Source organism: Pyrus communis, chromosome 10 (genome assembly GCF_963583255.1).
Source record: "Pyrus communis chromosome 10, drPyrComm1.1, whole genome shotgun sequence".
NCBI lineage: Eukaryota > Viridiplantae > Streptophyta > Magnoliopsida > Rosales > Rosaceae > Pyrus > Pyrus communis.
Genome location: NC_084812.1, coordinates 1,991,805 through 2,010,084, shown reverse-complemented (window position 1 = coordinate 2,010,084; position 18,280 = coordinate 1,991,805). Strand labels below are relative to the sequence as shown.

General features: G+C 32.4%; 1 protein-coding gene across 1 annotated transcript; it reads left to right on the top strand.

The window, feature by feature from the left end:
* The first annotated feature begins 36 nt into the window (after positions 1-36).
* Positions 37-17,526, top strand: LOC137746907 (NADH-cytochrome b5 reductase 1-like). Its single transcript, XM_068486919.1, has 12 exons — positions 37-203; positions 1,308-1,479; positions 8,110-8,320; positions 15,444-15,519; positions 15,701-15,760; positions 15,848-15,898; positions 16,110-16,164; positions 16,277-16,347; positions 16,428-16,479; positions 16,724-17,113; positions 17,213-17,326; positions 17,427-17,526. The coding sequence occupies exons 1-10, from the start codon at positions 37-39 to the stop codon at positions 16,823-16,825; spliced, it is 1,017 nt and encodes a 338-aa protein (XP_068343020.1). The 3' UTR covers positions 16,826-17,113; positions 17,213-17,326; positions 17,427-17,526.
* The last annotated feature ends 754 nt before the right edge of the window (positions 17,527-18,280 follow it).

The window sequence follows — 18,280 nt, the reverse complement described above, 5'->3', positions numbered from 1 at the left end:
TAAGGAGAAGTCCGACGACGGCGACGGGGTGTTGCCATGGCTTCCACAATAAAGAATAGGGGGATTTTTTGGGCAGAGTTGACAGAGAAAGGTCAGATGTGGGTGGCACCGACGGAGAAGATGAGGTTCCTGGAGGCGTTGGGAAGGACAAGGTTTCTGGCGTTGATCCCATGGCAGAAGCAAGGAGTAGTGAGGTTGGAATGGTGAGCCTTTGAGGGAGAAAGGGGATGTTTGGATGTATGGTTAAAATTGTGTTTGGTTACAAGTTTATTAAATTAAAGTTGTGACATGTGTTTTGTTCTTATTGGGCCACTAGTCAGTACCTAAGTAGTAACAAGTGGCTGTTGCTTGTGAAAAGTAACGAGTGACTGTTTGTGTTTGGTGTGAATCCCATGATTGTGATTTGTGAGTGCTCAACCAACTGATTTGGTGAATATAAATTTTGATTAATCCTACAACCTAGAATACACCTAGAATTCAGTAAAGGTATGCTTATATACCCGTAATCGGAATCAAAACGAGAAGTTGAATTCTGATTATGAAGTATTCAAGCGTTTACTAATTTTGGAGGAATCAAAGGAGTGGCGGGCCCCGCACAAATTAAGGAATCCAACTTCCCAAAATGGAGGAATCGAACTCCCTTGATGAAAGTGGTATTTGAGTTCCGGAATAGAGAGGGAATGGGAATGCATTTTTTCTACCTATTATGCCCTCTTAATATTTTTAAAATTTCAAGTTTGCACACAACAAACCCACCGCTTTAGGATTTTGGAATAAGGGTATTATAGTAATCACACTGGTTTTCATTTCGAGTCAGGTAAATTAGTAAACAACTTATTGACAAAAATCAAAGAATGAGCTAAGACCCCTCTGTAAGTCTTCAAAAAGCTTGTGGTATACTCTGATCCTCAGATGGGATACCCTCTCCTTCTCCTAAACTTTTTATTAAAAAAAACGCAGCCTAATCCAGTAAAAAGGCTTGATTGTTGTAGTGTTAATCTTGAAGATATTTCGCAACAACAAAAGGGCGTTGCTATTTGTATTTGCAGAAGTTGAAAATTGTTATAAATACTTCAAATTTTATTTTACAAGTTAAAGGATAATTTTCTAACTTCGGTTGTATTGCAATAAGTACATAATAACTTTTTTGAAGTCTTAAATGACAAAAAGGCATTGTTCAATACATCAATGGGCGATCCACACATCACATGCAAATTGGGTGCTTCATTGGGTTTTTCTGAGGTAATTTTGGAATCTGACTCTTCCGAGGTTGTCTCTTACCTTTCTAATTCTTTGGAAAATGGCAGTTGGGAGGCTTTTTCTATTTTAGAAAGGGTGAAAATGATGGGGGAAGCTTTCCAGAATTATCATTGGTCTTGGGTCCTAAGATCAGCCAATATGGCGGCAGATGCTCTTATGTCGCGAGATTGTGCGGAGCTGTGTGATGTTGTTTGGGTCGTTAGGCCCCCATCTTCGCTGGTTTTTATTTTGAATAATGATGGTCTTCCTTGTCCTTTTTAGTTGTAGGTGGCAGTGTCGGGGGTGACGCTTCTGCTTGGTTGAAGCATCTTTGTTTGTATCCCTTTTCATCGCCTTCCTTGCTTTATCATGTTTGTTGTTTGCCTCTTCGTAGGCTTTCTTGTCTTCTATTTGGCCTTTGTGCCCTGGAATGTACTTTCCTTGTTCTAAAAAAAAAAAAAAATTAGATCAAAACCATTTGGTGATTGTACTAATTATTTGGGAACTGGATCCCCTCCAGATATGTAGGAATTGAACTTAAGGATCATGAGATCTGAACTGTTGAAATTTGATCTAATGGTTACAAACAAAGGACCCTTCTAAAAGTTATAATAATTGTAGCTGTTGGATCAAATTTCAATCACTTGGATTCCATGATCCTTCGGCTCAGTTCCTACAGATTTAGAGGGATCCGGTTTCGATTATTTGAAGATTGATCGTGACTAACATAATGACAAGTGTCACTTTCCCACTCCATTTTTTAAAGTGTTAACGTCTTACATATTTTTCAAATAAGAAAGAAACTGTTATTTATATTTTCAAAACTCATTATTGATTTGATCAATGATGACTTTTTTGAAACAAGGAAACCAAATAATTTCGAGATAAAAGCACTCGTTTCAGTAAGTTCAAAGGACGCTTAATGAGACTTAATGAGAATTTTGAGATAATTGTGGGAAGTTAGTGTTACACTTTGACGCTAAAAGAAATAGATAATTAAAAATCTCGTTTAAGATCACAACGATAATCAGAATATGAGTTATCATCCTTCATTTTACCAAAAAGCAATTGTTCAATGCATCGACGAGGGATCGACACATCACACACATGTACAACAAAATTGGATTGAAAGCATTGGTGATTTGGTGATCGTACTCAATTATTCAAGAACTTATATTCTTCTGACTAATCAATAAAACAGAGAGCCAAATAGAAATGTCATTTTCCAAGTTCGGTATAATATTCATAAACATATTGTGCATTTTGTTTCCCTGTTTCCATGACCAATCAAAGTGACATACGTGGTAAATGACGATCATATAGGTTGAGACCGATATATTTATATAACTCGTACATAGGTATAAATATTAGTAGCTTATGTTATCTTTGGGTTAGTTTGATGATCTTAATGTTAGTGAAGTTCATATTTCATCAGCTAACGGTTAAAAGAATGACTCTAAGCCAACAAGGCTTTTTGCTTTGCGAGCATCAGAGAGGGGGTGGAGAAACGTCTATCGAACGTAACCTTACCTTGGCTTTGCAAATATGTTGTTTCTACGACTTGAACATGTGACCTATATGCTACCACATATGAACACAACAATTGTGCGGGTTTATCACAAAGTGTGTAGACATATAAGTCCTTCTATATGATATATAGATTAATTTTTTGATCATTAGAGCTATGTACCTAATTGACACCCGTTGTATTTGTTAATTATATTGAATGAAATACCACTCTATCGCTTCTCGTAAAATATACATATATAAGCTTATAACAATACATAATTAATAGGAAACCTTTACTAAGAACAACATATCAATTACATAATATATAGGAAATAATTAGTACAAAGAAGATTAGAGTCAACAGTTTACCAAACAAAATGCATCAATGCAATTAAAAGTAGAACTATTTATTATGTGTTGTATTTTGTTTTGTCAATTTGCTTACGTGGGAGTTTTTGCCTTTTTCATTAGTAAGTTGACGGTAAATTGCATTAGCCGACCAATCGGCTTCAGCCAAACCCAAATTTGCTTCGATTATACTACCGTCACTCTAAACCTAGAAGAGATTCTCAGCACATTAAGAGTAATAATATAATTAGTTTAAAATTTTTAAAAAATTTTAATTAATTATATTATTACACTTAATGAACCAAACTGTATTCCAACTTAAATAACATTTTCTTCAAGCCAGCCGGCATCTACCACACTTGACTGCCATCCCATTTTCACAACAATCAATGGATGTTTGGTGCTCCAGTCGTGACTCATTTTCCTAATAGAATTATTAGCAGATGAACACACATTCTGTGTGTGAACAATTTCATTTTATTTTTTGTTTTTTTATTAAGGAGTATGATTAGTTTTTAAAATTTTAAAAAGAGTATGAAATAATGATGGTGGGACAATTTATCTTGATAAGTGCATATTTTATCTTAATAATACATTTTTTATTAAGGAGTGATTAGTTTTTAAAATTAAAAAAATAATGATGGTGGGACCATTTCTCTTAATAAGTGCATATTTTATATAACTATTACATAATTATTGTTTTGTGTTCTTTATGTAAATATTGTGTATCAAAAGTGAGTGAAATAGAAAAAATAAGGATATGATTATCATTTTCTCAAAAGATGCAAATTACCATCTTGCCTTCCTTATATAAGTATTGTGTATCACAAGTGAGGGCAAAATAGGGAAAAAATGGTAAAAAGTTGAAAAGGAGGGTTCTCTTAATAATATTATAGATAATAATAAACAACTTTAAATATCTTTCTTCTTCTCTTTTTTTATTTTCCGCAAGCATAGTATACCAGTTATAAATGACGAGAGAGGTTTTTGTTCGCAACACAGAGTAGTACGCCATATATTATTATACAATCAGAGAAATATTTTTTTAAAATTATTTATCTATTTCTATAATGACACGTGATGTATATAATCGTGTTCCACTCACATTGAAAATATGTTTTAGATCTCCTCCTTGTCCTAATGAGATTCATGCAATCTTAATGAATGTTGTGTTTTGCTTGGTTCATATTTAAAGCTTTTCAGGTTGAGAGACCCACGTTGCATGCTTGTCGTTCGTTCCTGACTTATATTTTGCATGAAAACAACAACGCTATACATCAATTTTAACAATATATATATGTATGTATATATATAATCCTACTCATGACAAGAAAATGTCACCATTAAATTAGAAACGATAAATACACTGTCATCATTGTGCCTGTGTTCTTTATTTTGTTTATTGTTCTTTAATCCCACTTGTTGAATTTACAATTGATTATAATGATTTATTGTTTTACTATCACCAACTATACTATTGGTGCTATGAGATATTGTTATCCTAATTCAATCATATAATCATGAGATGTTTGAATCTCATTAGCTGGTTTTAAATAGACCATAATTCGTTTCTCTTGTAATGAAAATATCGTTACTTTGCAACTTGAAACTTGATTTTCACTCTATTTTGTTGAGATTTTGTTTATTAAGTCAAAATGTGATAGAATGTGCTGACATGGCAAAAATATTGCTTATGTGGCATGTATTCAAGCAAAAGATAGAAGGGTATTTTGGTAAAGATATCATGTGTTCTTCCTTCTCTTGGATTTACTTCCATTACCATTCGAATTCAACAAAGATTAAGCCCCAAATCCATGGATAAGTGCACATTTTATCTTAATATTACATTTTTTTTTTATTAAGGAGTGATTAGTTTTTAAAATTTTAAAAATAAAAACGAATTTTAAAAATAATGATGGTGGGACCATTTCTCTTAATAAGTGCATATTTTATCTTACTATTACATAATTACTGTTTTGTGCTCTTTATGCAAATATTGTGTATCAAAAGTGAGTAAAATAGGAAAAATAGGGATATGATTGTCATTTTCTCAAAAGATGCAAATTACCATTTTGCCCTCCTTATGTAAGTATTGTGTATCAAAAGTGAGGGCAAAATAGGGAAAAAATGGCAAAAAGTTGAAAAGGAGGGTTCTCTTAATAATAGTATAGATAATAATAAACAACTCTAAATATCTTTTTTTCTTTCTTTTTTTTCCGCTAGCATAGTATACTAGTTATAAACTACGAGAGAGGTTTTTGTTCGCAACACAGAGTAGTACGTCATACATTATTATACAATCAGAGAAATATTTTTTTTAAAATTATTTATCTACTTCTATAATGACACATGATGTATATAATCGTGTTCTACTCACATTGAAAATAAGTTTTAGATCTCCTCCTTGTCCTAGCAAATGAGATTCATGCAATATTAATGAATGTTGTGTTTTACTTGGCTCATATTTAAAGCTTTTCAGGTTGAGAGACCCACGTTGCATGCTTGTCGTTCGTTCCTGGCTTATATTTTGCATGAAAACAACAACGCTATACATCAATTTTAACAATATATATATATATATATATATATATATATATATATGTATGTATGTATATATATAATCCTGCTCATGACAAAAAAATCTCACCATTAAATTGGAAACTATAAATACACTGTCATCATTGTGCTTGTGTTCTTTATTTTGTTTATTGTTCTTTAATCCCACTTGTTGAATTTACAATTGATTATAATGATTTATTGTTTTACTATCACCAACTATACTATTGGTGCTATGAGATATTGTTATCCTAATTCAATCATATAATCATGAGATGATTGAATCTCATTATCTGGTTATAAATAGACCATAATTCGTTTCTCTTGTAATGAAGATATTGTTACTTTGCAAATTGAAACTTGATTTTCACTCTATTTTGCTGAGATTTTGTTTATTAAGTCAAAATGTGACAGAATGTGCTGACATGGCAAAAATATTGCTTATGTGGCATGTATTCAAGCAAAAGATAGAAGGATATTTTGGTAAAGATATCATGTGTTCTTCCTTCTCTTGGATTTACTTCCATTACCATTCGAATTCAACAAAGATTGAGCCCCAAATCCATGGATAAGTGCATATTTTATTTTAATATTACATTTTTTTATTTATTAAGGAGTGATTAGTTTTTAAAATTTTAAAAATAATGATGGTGGGACCATTTCTCTTAATAAGTGCATATTTTATCTTACTATTATATAATTACTGTTTTGTGCTCTTTATGTAAATATTGTGTATCAAAAGCGAGTAAAGTAGGAAAAATAGGGATATGATTGTCCTTTTCCCAAAATATGCAAATTACCATTTTGCCCTTCTTATGTAAGTATTGTGTATCAAAATTGAGGGCAAAATAGGGAAAAAATGGCAAAAAGTTGAAAATGAGGGTTCTCTTAATAATAGTATCGATAATAATAAACAACTCTAAATATCTTTCTTCTTCTTCTTTATTTTTTTTTTTTTTTTATTTTTTTTTATTTTTTTTCCGCTAGCATAGTATACCAGTTATAAACTACGAGAGAGGTTTTTGTTCGCAACACAGAGTAGTACGTCATATATTATTATACAATCAGAGAAATATTTTTTTTTTAAATTATTTATCTATTTCTATAATGACACATGATGTATATAATCGTGTTCCACTCACATTGAAAATATGTTTTAGATCTCCTCCTTGTCCTAGCAAATGAGATTCATGCAATCTTAATGAATGCTGTGTTTTGCTTGGCTCATATTTAAAGCTTTTCAGGTTGAGAGACCCACGTTGCATGCTTGTCGTTCGTTCCTGGTTTATATTTTGCATGAAAACAACAATGCTATACATCAATTTTAACAATATATATATATATATATATATATATATATATATATATGTATATATATAATCCTACTCATGACAAGAAAATCTCACCATTAAATTAGAAACGATAAAACACTGTCATCATTGTGCTTGTGTTCTTTATTTTGTTTATTGTTCTTTTATCCCACTTGTTGAATTTACAATTGATTATAATGATTTATTGTTTTACCATCACCAACTATACTATTGGTGCTATGAGATATTGTTATCCTAATTCAATCATATAATCATGAGATGTTTGAATCTCATTATCTGGTTATAAATAGACCATAATTCGTTTCTCTTGTAATGAAAATATCGTTACTTTGCAACTTGAAACTTGATTTTCACTTTATTTTGCTGAGATTTTGTTTATTAAGTCAAAATGTGACAGAATGTGCTGATATGGCAGGAATATTGCTTATGTGGCGTGTATTCAAGCAAAAGATAGAAGGGTATTTTGGTAAAGATATCATGTGTTCTTCCTTCTCTTGGATTTACTTCCATTACCATTCGAATTCAACAAAGATTGAGCCCCAAATCCATGGATGCTGATGCTCTCGACTTCACATTGCATCTCAAAAGTGCGACGACCTAAATTCGTCGTTGAGTCTGCTTCTTTGTCTTCAATTTTCTTTCATCGACACTCAAATTTCAACAAATCTGATCCAAAAAACTTTATGTATGTGGAAGGCCATGTCGAATTTCAACAAATTTGACGTGAAACTCTCTTCAAGTGTTCGTATTGGTTACCTACTTATATCTTAATGGGACTCATAAAGTAATATTTTTAAGTGTTTGTATTGGTTAGATACTTGTATCTTAACAGGACTCATAAAACACATGGATTATCAGTACTTTCCACGAGAGGAAAGGTTTCTTTTTTCACATTGAGGCACCGGTCCACTGGAAATTGAGAGCACATCAGGCCTTAAGCTTCGACCTATGTCTCATAACTTCATCAGTCAAGGCCCATATTTGAATTCCCGGCCCACCCAGTGAAAAGTATCCAATCCATAAATTGGGCCTTGTGGCTATTGGGCCCAGTAATCACTGACTTCCACGCCAGAAACGTTAAGACTTTTCCCACGAAAGTGGAAACTGGAAACGTCGCCAAGAGTAGTGGGAAATCAGCAAGGCAAGTGGCCAGCAGCATTTGTGCTTTGCTTCTTCCAATGGCTACCTTCTTCCAAAGGCTCGCCAAGGCGGCGCCGATCGCCTTCAACAGCTCGTTTCGAGGTCAATCGAAGTCCAGCTTCCGCATTCCCTTCGGAGCAGTCGCAGCCGTCTCCGGCGGAATCTCCTATCTCTGCTACCATTCCTCGCCGGATTTGGTAATTTCTCCTGCTCATTTCATCTGGGTATTGATCAGATTGTTGATTTATTACTGATACAATGTGGGTTTTAGCTCAGGAATTTTGTGGCCCCAATTGGGTTTTTTAAGAAAGTATAATTTCTCCTGATGGTTTTGAGCGTTTAAAGAAATGGGTGTGTTTGTGATGGTGTTTTTGTTTTCTTTTCGATATTCGATTCTGGGTTTATTTAGTTGTAAACTACAGATAGTATAATTAGGTATTTGAATTTTGTTTGTTCAGGTCTTTGTTGTTGATTAATTGTTTATGTATTTGGATTCTTGTCTAATTAGCTTAGAATGTTTGGAGTAATGGGGATTTTCAAGCTAGTGTAGATTGCGTTTGATGAACTGGTTTCATTTATGGTGTTGCGTTAGTGATGTTCATCGTCGGATAGTAATTAGAAGTTGTGTATGCCTGCATGGTATAACTATGAAAACGAAAAGAGCACAGGATCAGATATCCCGGTGTGTGATCAGAATACCTTTTATTGCTGGTTTACTACTGCAAGATGACCCTTCTGAGCGACATTAACGTTTTCATGGATAATCACTGCTCTGTTGGTTTTATAGGTTTCCTAATGCAATAAAAGGTTTTTCATTGTCTTTTCCTGCTCATTATGGTTTGATTTATATTTGCCCGTATAGCAACTTACTTGTCATTAAGGGTTTAGGATTCAGGTTCTTCTTCTGTATTGAGAGTAGGCCTGGCAAACGGGTCATGTCTGTCGTGTTCGTGTCGTTTTCGTGTAACAACTGTTATCTTAACGGGTCCTTAACAGGTCGGGTCACTTTACCCAACCGATAAAGTGACCCGACCCGTTATGACTAGCTATGACCCGTTAAGAAAAATGTTTTTTTTCTTAAATTTGCACATACCACACATTACCACATAAATATTACTTCAAAACATTAAATCACATTTGTCGTTTAAGTACTACATCTACACTTAAAAATAAGAGCCTAATAAACAAACATCCATACACTACTAATCTATTACAAAATATTAAATGTGCAATGATATGCAAAATGAAAGAGTTTTTGTTTTCAAGGTTGTGAAGTCTTTCTTAAAAGTTTAAACCTTGCCAATGGAACTCAGAGCTTGCATGTTATTCCTTTTACAAAATCCTCAATTTTCATCGATCATCATGACATAAGATTTTGTGGTATCCAATAGTGTAAATATTTTAAATTGAAGATCGAATTCATCTCTGAATTTTGGTTTTTGCGATTTTTTGCGTATGCGATCTTGAAGTATATACAAACAAGTTTGACGGTTAGATCATTGAAATTATTTTCGTAGAATGCGTATCCCATCAAAACGATAGATTCACTAACACTTGGAGTTTAATTATACTTTCATTAAATATAACATAAGATTTTGTGGTATCTACTAGGGTAAATATTTTAAATTGAAGATCGAATTCATTCATTGTATTCATATAGGGTCAAGGAGTGTAGCTGTAAAAAATCATCAAAATCGGAGTTAAAATAATCGTTAAATCGTGATTTTTCGTTTATAACCGTCGAAAAACTTTGTCCCGTTACTTGATCTCTGAATGTTTGTTTTTTGTGATTTTTGGCTAATGCGATCTCGAAACATATACAAACAAGTTTGACGGTTGGGATCGTTGAAACTAGTTTCATAGAATGCGTATCCTATCAAAACAATAGATTCACTAACACTTAGAGTTTATTTATACTTTCATTAAACATAACATAAGATTTTGTGGTATCCACTTGTGTAAATATTTTAAATTGAAGATCGAATTTATTCATTGTATTCATATAGGGTCAAGGAGTGTAGTTGTAAAAAATCATCAAAATCGGAGTTAAAATAACCGTTAAATCGTGATTTTTCGTTGATAATCGTCAAAAAGTTTTGGCCCGTTACTTGCTCTCTAAACGTTTGTTTTTTTAAATTTTTGACATATGCGATCTCGAAACATATACAAACATGTTTGACGGTTGGATCGTTGAAACTAGTTTCATATAATGCGTATCCCATCAAAACAATAGATTCACTAACACGTAGAGTTTATTTATACTTTCATTAAATATAACATAAGATTTTGTGGTATCTACTAGTGTAAATATTTTAAATTGAAGATCGAATTCATTCATGATATTCACATAGGGTCAAGGAGTGTGGCTGTTAAAAATCATCAAAATCGGAGTTAAAATATCCGTTAAATCGTGATTTTTCGTTTATAACCGTGGAAAGGTTTTGTCCTGTTACTTGATCTCTGAATATTTGGTTTATGTGATCTCAAAATATATACAAACATGTTTGACGGTTGGATCGTTGAAATTAGTTTCGTAGAATGCGTATCTCATTAAAATGATAGATTGACTAATACTTAAGAGTTTATTCATACTTTCATTAAGTACAACATAAGATTTTGTGGTATCCACTAGTGTAAATATTTTAAATTGAAGATCGAATTCATTCATTGTATTCATATAGGGTCAAGGAGTGTAGCTGTAAAAAATCATCAAAATCGGAGTTAAAATAATCGTTAAATCGTGATTTTTCGTTTATAACCGTCGAAAAACTTTGTCCCGTTACTTGATCTCTGAATGTTTGTTTTTTGTGATTTTTGGCTGATGCGATCTCGAAACATATACAAACAAGTTTGACGGTTGGGATCGTTGAAACTAGTTTCGTAGAATGCGTATCCTATCAAAACAATAGATTCACTAACACTTAGAGTTTATTTATACTTTCATTAAACATAACATAAGATTTTGTGGTATCCACTTGTGTAAATATTTTAAATTGAAGATCGAATTCATTCATTGTATTCATATAGGGTCAAGGAGTGTAGTTGTAAAAAATCATCAAAATCGGAGTTAAAATAACCGTTAAATCGTGATTTTTCGTTGATAATCGTCAAAAAGTTTTGGCCCGTTACTTGCTCTCTAAACGTTTGTTTTTTTAAATTTTTGACATATGCGATCTCGAAACATATACAAACATGTTTGACGGTTGGATCGTTGAAACTAGTTTCATATAATGCGTATCCCATCAAAACAATAGATTCACTAACACTTAGAGTTTATTTATACTTTCATTAAGTATAACATAAGATTTTGTGGTATCCACTAGTGTAAATATTTTAAATTGAAGATCGAATTCATTCATGATATTCACATAGGGTCAAGGAATGTGGCTGTAAAAAATCATCAAAATCGGAGTTAAAATATCCGTTAAATCGTGATTTTTCCTTTATAACCGTCGAAAAGTTTTGTCCCGTTACTTGATCTCTGAATGTTTGGTTTATGTGACCTCAAAGTATATACAAACATGTTTGACGGTTGGATCGTTGAAATTAGTTTCGTAGAATGCGTATCCCATTAAAATGACAGATTGACTAATACTTAAGAGTTTATTCATACTTTCATTAAGTATAATATAAGATTTTGTGGTATCCACTAGTGTAAATATTTTAAATTGAATATCGAATTCATTCATTGTATTCATATAGGGTCAAGGAGTGTAGCTGTAAAAAATCATCAAAATCGGAGTTAAAATAATCGTTAAATCGTGATTTTTCCTTTATAACCGTCGAAAAACTTTGTCCGGTTACTTGATCTCTGAATGTTTGTTTTTTGTGATTTTTGGCTGATGCGATCTCGAAGCATATACAAACAAGTTTGACGGTTGGGATAGTTGAAACTAGTTTCGTAGAATGCGTATCCTATCAAAACAACAGATTCACTAACACTTAGAGTTTATTTATACTTTCATTAAACATAACATAAGATTTTGTGGTATCCACTTGTGTAAATATTTTAAATTGAAGATCGAATTCATTTATTGTATTCATATAGGGTCAAGGAGTGTAGTTGTAAAAAATCATCAAAATCAGAGTTAAAATAACCGTTAAATCGTGATTTTTCGTTGATAATCGTCAAAAAGTTTTGGCCCGTTACTTGCTCTCTGAACGTTTGTTTTTTGAAATTTTTGACATATACGATCACGAAACATATACAAACATGTTTGACGGTTGGATCGTTGAAACTAGTTTCATATAATGCGTATCCTATCAAAACAATATATTCACTAACACTTAGAGTTTATTTATACTTTCATTAAGTATAACATAAGATTTTGTGGTATCCACTAGTGTAAATATTTTAAATTGAAGATCGAGTTTATTCATGATATTCATATAGAGTTAAGGAGTGTAGCTATAAAAAATCATCAAAATCGGAGTTAAAATAACCGTTAAATCGTGAGTTTTCGTTTATAACCGTGGAAAAGTTTTGTCCCGTTACTTGATCTCTGAATGTTTGTTTTTTGCGATTTTTTGCTGATGTGATCTCGAAGCATATACAAACAAGTTTAACGATTTTGATCGTTGAAATTAGTTTCAGAGAATTTGTATCTCATTAAAACGATAGATTGACTAATACTTAAGAGTTTATTTATACTTTCATAAGTATAATATAAGATTTTGTGGTATCCACTTGTGTAAATATTTTAAATTGAAGATCGAATTCATTTATTGTATTCATATAGGGTCAAGGAGTGTAGTTGTAAAAAATCAACAAAATCGGAGTTAAAATAACCGTTAAATCGTGATTTTTCCTTTATAACCGTCGAAAAACTTTGTCCTGTTACTTGATCTCTGAATGTTTGTTTTTTGTGATTTTTTGCTGATGTGATCTCGAAGCAAATACAAACAAGTTTGACGGTTGGAATCGTTGAAATTAGTTTCGGATAATTCGTTTCCCATCAAAATGATAGATTGACTAACACTTAGAGTTTATTTATACTTTCATTAAGTATAACATAAGATTTTGTGGTATTCACTTGTGTAAATATTTTAAATTGAAGATCGAATTTATTCATTGTATTTATAAAGGGTTAAGGAGTGTAGCTGTAAAAAATCATCAAAATCGGAGTTAAAATAACCGTTAAATCGTGATTTTTCGTTTATAACCGTTGAAAAGCTTTATCCTGTTACTTGATCTCTGAATGTTTGTTTTTTGTGATTTTTTGCTGATGTGATCTCAAAGCATATACAAACAAGTTTAACGGTTTTGATCATTGAAATTAGTTTCGGAGAATTTGTATCCCATCAAAATGATAGATTGACTAACACTTAAGAGTTTATTTATACTTTCATTAAGTATAATATAAGATTTTGTGGTATCCACTTGTATAAATATTTTAAATTGAAGATCGAATTTATTCATTGTATTCATATAGGGTCAAGGATTGTAGTTGTAAAAAATCATCAGAATCGGAGTTAAAATAACCGTTAAATCATGATTTTTTGTTTATAACCGTCGAAAAGCTTTGTCCTGTTACTTGATCTCTGAATGTTTGTTTTTTGTGATTTTTTTCTGATGTGATCTCGAAGCATATATAAACAAGTTTGACGGTTGGGATCGTTGAAATTAGTTTCGGATAATTCGTTTCCCATCAAAACTATAGATTGACTAACACTTGAGTTTATTTATACTTTCTTTAAGTATAACATAAGATTTGTGGTATTTACTTGTGTAAATATTTTAAATTGAAGGTCGAATTTATAAATTGTATTCATATAGGGTCAAGGAGTGTAGTTGTAAAAGATCATCAAAATCGGAGTTAAAATAACCGTTAAATCGTGATTTTTCGTTTATAACCGTTAAAAAGCTTTGTCCCGTTGCTTGATCTCTGAATGTTTGTTTTTTGTGATTTTTTGCTGATGTGATCTCAAAGCATATACAAACAAGTTTGATGGTAGGGATCGTTGAAATTAGTTTTGGAGAATTTGTATCCCATAAAAACAATAGATTGACTAACAGTTAGAGTTTATTTATTCTTTCATCAAGTATAACATAAGATTTTGTGGTATCCACTTGTGTAAATATTTTAAATTGAAGATCAAATTCATTCATTGTATTCATATAGGGTCAATGAGTGTAGCTGTAAAAAATCATCAAAATCGAAGTTAAAATAACCGTTAAATTGTGATTTTTCTCTTATAACCGTCGAAAAGTTTTGTCCCGTTACTTGATATCTGAATGTTTGTTATTTGCAACTTTTTGCTGATGTGATCTCGAAGCATATACAAACAAGTTTGACGGTTGGGATCGCTGAAATTAGTTTTGGAGAATTCGTATTCCATCAAGTTCAATGGTGTGTGTGTGTGTGTGTGTGTGTGTGTGTGTGTGTCTATTTATTAAGTAGATTTAAATCTATTTATTTTGTACGTATAATTGATTGGTATACGGACTAGTACATCACGTGAGTCATTATAAAAATAGTGAGATATGTCAAATACGCAATAAAAAGTTAATAACTTAAAAAAAAAAAAAAAAAATCTCACCACTTCTATTAATTTTCATTTTTCCCTCTCTTTTTCTTCAAAAAGGACGGCACTGCAGGGAATGGAATGGAATTATCAATTATGGAATCAAATCAATGAATGCATATTAATTAATAATTATTATAGTTTTTATAAAATTTAATTCAAAATTTAATATATATTTATATACATATAATTATTATAGATAGTTAATATTTTAGGGGTATAATTATTATAGTTAATTTAATATATATATATATATATATATATATATTTATTACAGTTTTTAGGGGTATAAAATTGTTAAATTAATATATATAATTATTACAGTATTTTTTTAGGGTTATAAAATTATTAAAATAATATTCTGCTTATCGTGTATCGTGTTATCATCGTGTATACCCGAATCAACCTGTTATCTTAACAGGTGCTTATCGGGTTACCCGATAACGACCTGATTCATTATCGTGTCGACCCGAACACCTGTTAATTTCGTGTCGTGTCGTATCGGGTTATCGGGTCGTGTCAGGAATTACCAGGCCTAATTGAGAGCTAAGAATCCTTCTTTTTTTTTTTTTTTTTTAACTGGTCTATCTAGATGAAATCAAAGAACAAACTGGCCCAAAAGTGGGTGAGTTTTGATAAGACTAAATATGTAGCTCAAAGCTTTATATCATGAACTAAGTATTGTGTTAACGGATTAGAAACTTAGTATATCAAGCTTAATTTCTGTGAATGCCACACATCCAATTCTTTCACCCTTACATTCATGCTCGGTAAATGTGTTTACTGTGTTTTCAGCACTTAATCCAGACAAATGGGTTGAATTTAAGTTGCAAGATACTGCAAGGGTTAGCCATAATACACAATTATTCAGGTATATCCTCAAGACACACCAGATGCCTTAGAACTATTATTTGAAATAAAATTTATATTGATCAGAAGCACTAGCTCTTCAAATACCTGCAATAATACTAAGATGTCCTGATTTCATGTTCTTGTAGAATGTCTAAACATCAATGTGACTGATTTCTCTTAGTTTTCTCCAAAACTGGCAGGTTTACATTTGATCCGAATGCCAAGTTGGGTATATATGTTGCTTCATGTCTCCTTACGAGGTATACTCTTCTGTTTATAATTACTCTGCTTTGTCTTGAAATTCCTTATTGATATAGTTTTTTGTCCCTGTGATCCTGTAACACTAGGGCTCCATTAGAACAAGATGCTGAAGGGAAACCAAAATATGTCATACGCCCGTAAGTCTTTCTGGCCTCATGTTAAATGCTGTTTTTATTTTCTCCTTATGCCGGGACTTAATTATGTAACTTTGGAAGTCTTTGAATTCTGTATTTCTCTTACCTGCAGCTGTTTGTATGAGTTATTGAATTTACTTTTTGATTTTCAGTCACCTCGTATATTTTCATTTGCATGACTTGTAGTGTTTATTCAGTTTACCTTTATGCTCAGGTATACTCCTATTTCAGATCCAGATGCCAAGGGATACTTTGACTTGTTAATTAAGGTATGCTGTCAATTATATTCACTTATTCGCTTGATTTGGTTAAGTTTCTGAGGATTCATTGACCCTTAGATGCAATTCAAGCTTCTTTCATTTTTGTTGAAACTCTATGCAGGTGTATCCAGAAGGAAAAATGAGCCAGCATTTCGCAAGTTTAAAACCAGGCGACATAGTTGAAATGAAGGGGTAATTTATCCACATTCACAAGCAATAGCAGTGGATATGCTCTAAATCATCTTCTAATCAGGTGTATCTGTTTCTTGCAGGCCCATTGAAAAACTCAGATATACTCCCAACATGAAGAAACATATAGGCATGGTATGAGCTACTTGTATAGAATTCAATATATAATATATAATAATTTTCTCCACCTTTTACGAATATCTCATGGGTTCCATGCATTTGCATCGTCGTTAGCTTTATCAATTATGGTAGTGGTGTTCAGTTCTTTCTTGCATTGTGTGTCTATACACGTGAATACTTACAAAAATTAAGATCATTGGTGTATGATAAATCTGTGTGGTCTCTTTGTCTGAAAGTGCGATTTCATTCTTTGTTACAGATTGCCGGTGGTACAGGTATTACTCCAATGCTTCAGGTTATTGAGGCCATACTGAAAAATCCTGACGACACAACTCAGGTGAGAGATAGCCTATATCATTAGTCTTTACATCACAACATTCACAACTGCGGTCTATCCAATTGAAATCTTGAACTTCTCATTTTAATATGTGTACTTATATACATAATAGAGTAAGTATATTTGTGATATTTAACAATGTCAATTCTATGTAATAATCGCTATACGACAGTCTCAGCATATTTTGTAATTGTGTGAAATTGACGATTGATGATGGCCTAGGTGTCATTTCTTTATGCGAATGTCTCCCCTGATGACATACTGCTTAAACAGAAACTCGACATACTTGCAGCTAGCCACCCAAATTTAAAGGTACCATTTGTCTCATCATAAAATACCATCATTGCATCACTCCAAATTTGGATGGTCTCTCTCATGAAACGTGGCTTTATTTTTTGAAACCAAATGCAGGTATTTTACACTGTAGATAATCCAACAAAGAGTTGGATAGGGGGAAAAGGTTACATATCAAAGGACATGGCAGTTAAAGGCTTACCTGCTCCTGGTGAAGATACTCTCATCCTGGTAAGTGTTACATACTGCAGAGGCACTATGTACTTGTCGATATCATCTTCTAGTTCAATTTTCATTAGATCTCATCGATCGACCTGCATTGCTTGTGCAGGTATGTGGTCCTCCTGGGATGATGAAACATATATCTGGTGACAGGGCTCAAGACCGATCGCAAGGAGAGGTAAAGAAGGGCAGTATCCTGCTTTTTAATTGCGGTAAAACCATTTAGTCCATTACCGTTTCTATTTCTTTTTTCTCATAACTCTCTGTTTGCTTTGTTGCAGCTCAGTGGCATACTAAAAGAGCTCGGGTACACTGAAGAAATGGTATTTTTGATTCAGCAATGATGATTTCACTTACAAGAAGCACTTACTGGGTTTTATTTCAAATTTGTGTGCAATAAACTGTGTTATTACGAAGCATACACAACTCAAACTCGAATTCCAAATAAATTTGGGAACAATACTGAATAGGACATATTTTGTTATGAAATTTGTTGTGTTGTCCACTCGAGGGGACGAAATGTCATCTCTCTTTCTGCACATCATTGTTTACGGAAAGGAGATAATGTTCGATTCCGAATTGGCAGACAGACAAGGATTTTACGTATCTCTGAAACTGCCTGAGAAGGCGAAGGTTGATTGATGGTCGTTCAGTTACCGGCTTATCAAGAAGGCGCGAATCACTTGGATTGTTTTACCATCACCAACTATACTATTGGTGCAATGAGATATTGTTATCCTAATTCAATCATATAATCATGAGATGTTTGAATCTCATTATCTGGTTATAAATAGACCATAATTCGTTTCTCTTGTAATGAAAATATCGTTACTTTGCAACTTGAAACTTGATTTTCACTTTATTTTGCTGAGATTTTGTTTATTAAGTCAAAATGTGACAGAATGTGCTAATATGGCAGAAATATTGCTTATGTGGCGTGTATTCAAGCAAAAGATAGAAGGG

Coding starts and splice junctions, on each gene's coding strand:
- LOC137746907 (XM_068486919.1), top strand. CDS start 37: ATGGCTTCCACAATAAAGAATAGGGGGATTTTTTGGGCAGAGTTGACA. Junction 1,480..8,109: donor TTAGGCCCCCATCTTCGCTG/GTTTTTATTTTG, acceptor CGCCAAGAGTAG/TGGGAAATCAGCAAGGCAAG. Junction 16,348..16,427: donor GACATAGTTGAAATGAAGGG/GTAATTTATCCA, acceptor TGTTTCTTGCAG/GCCCATTGAAAAACTCAGAT.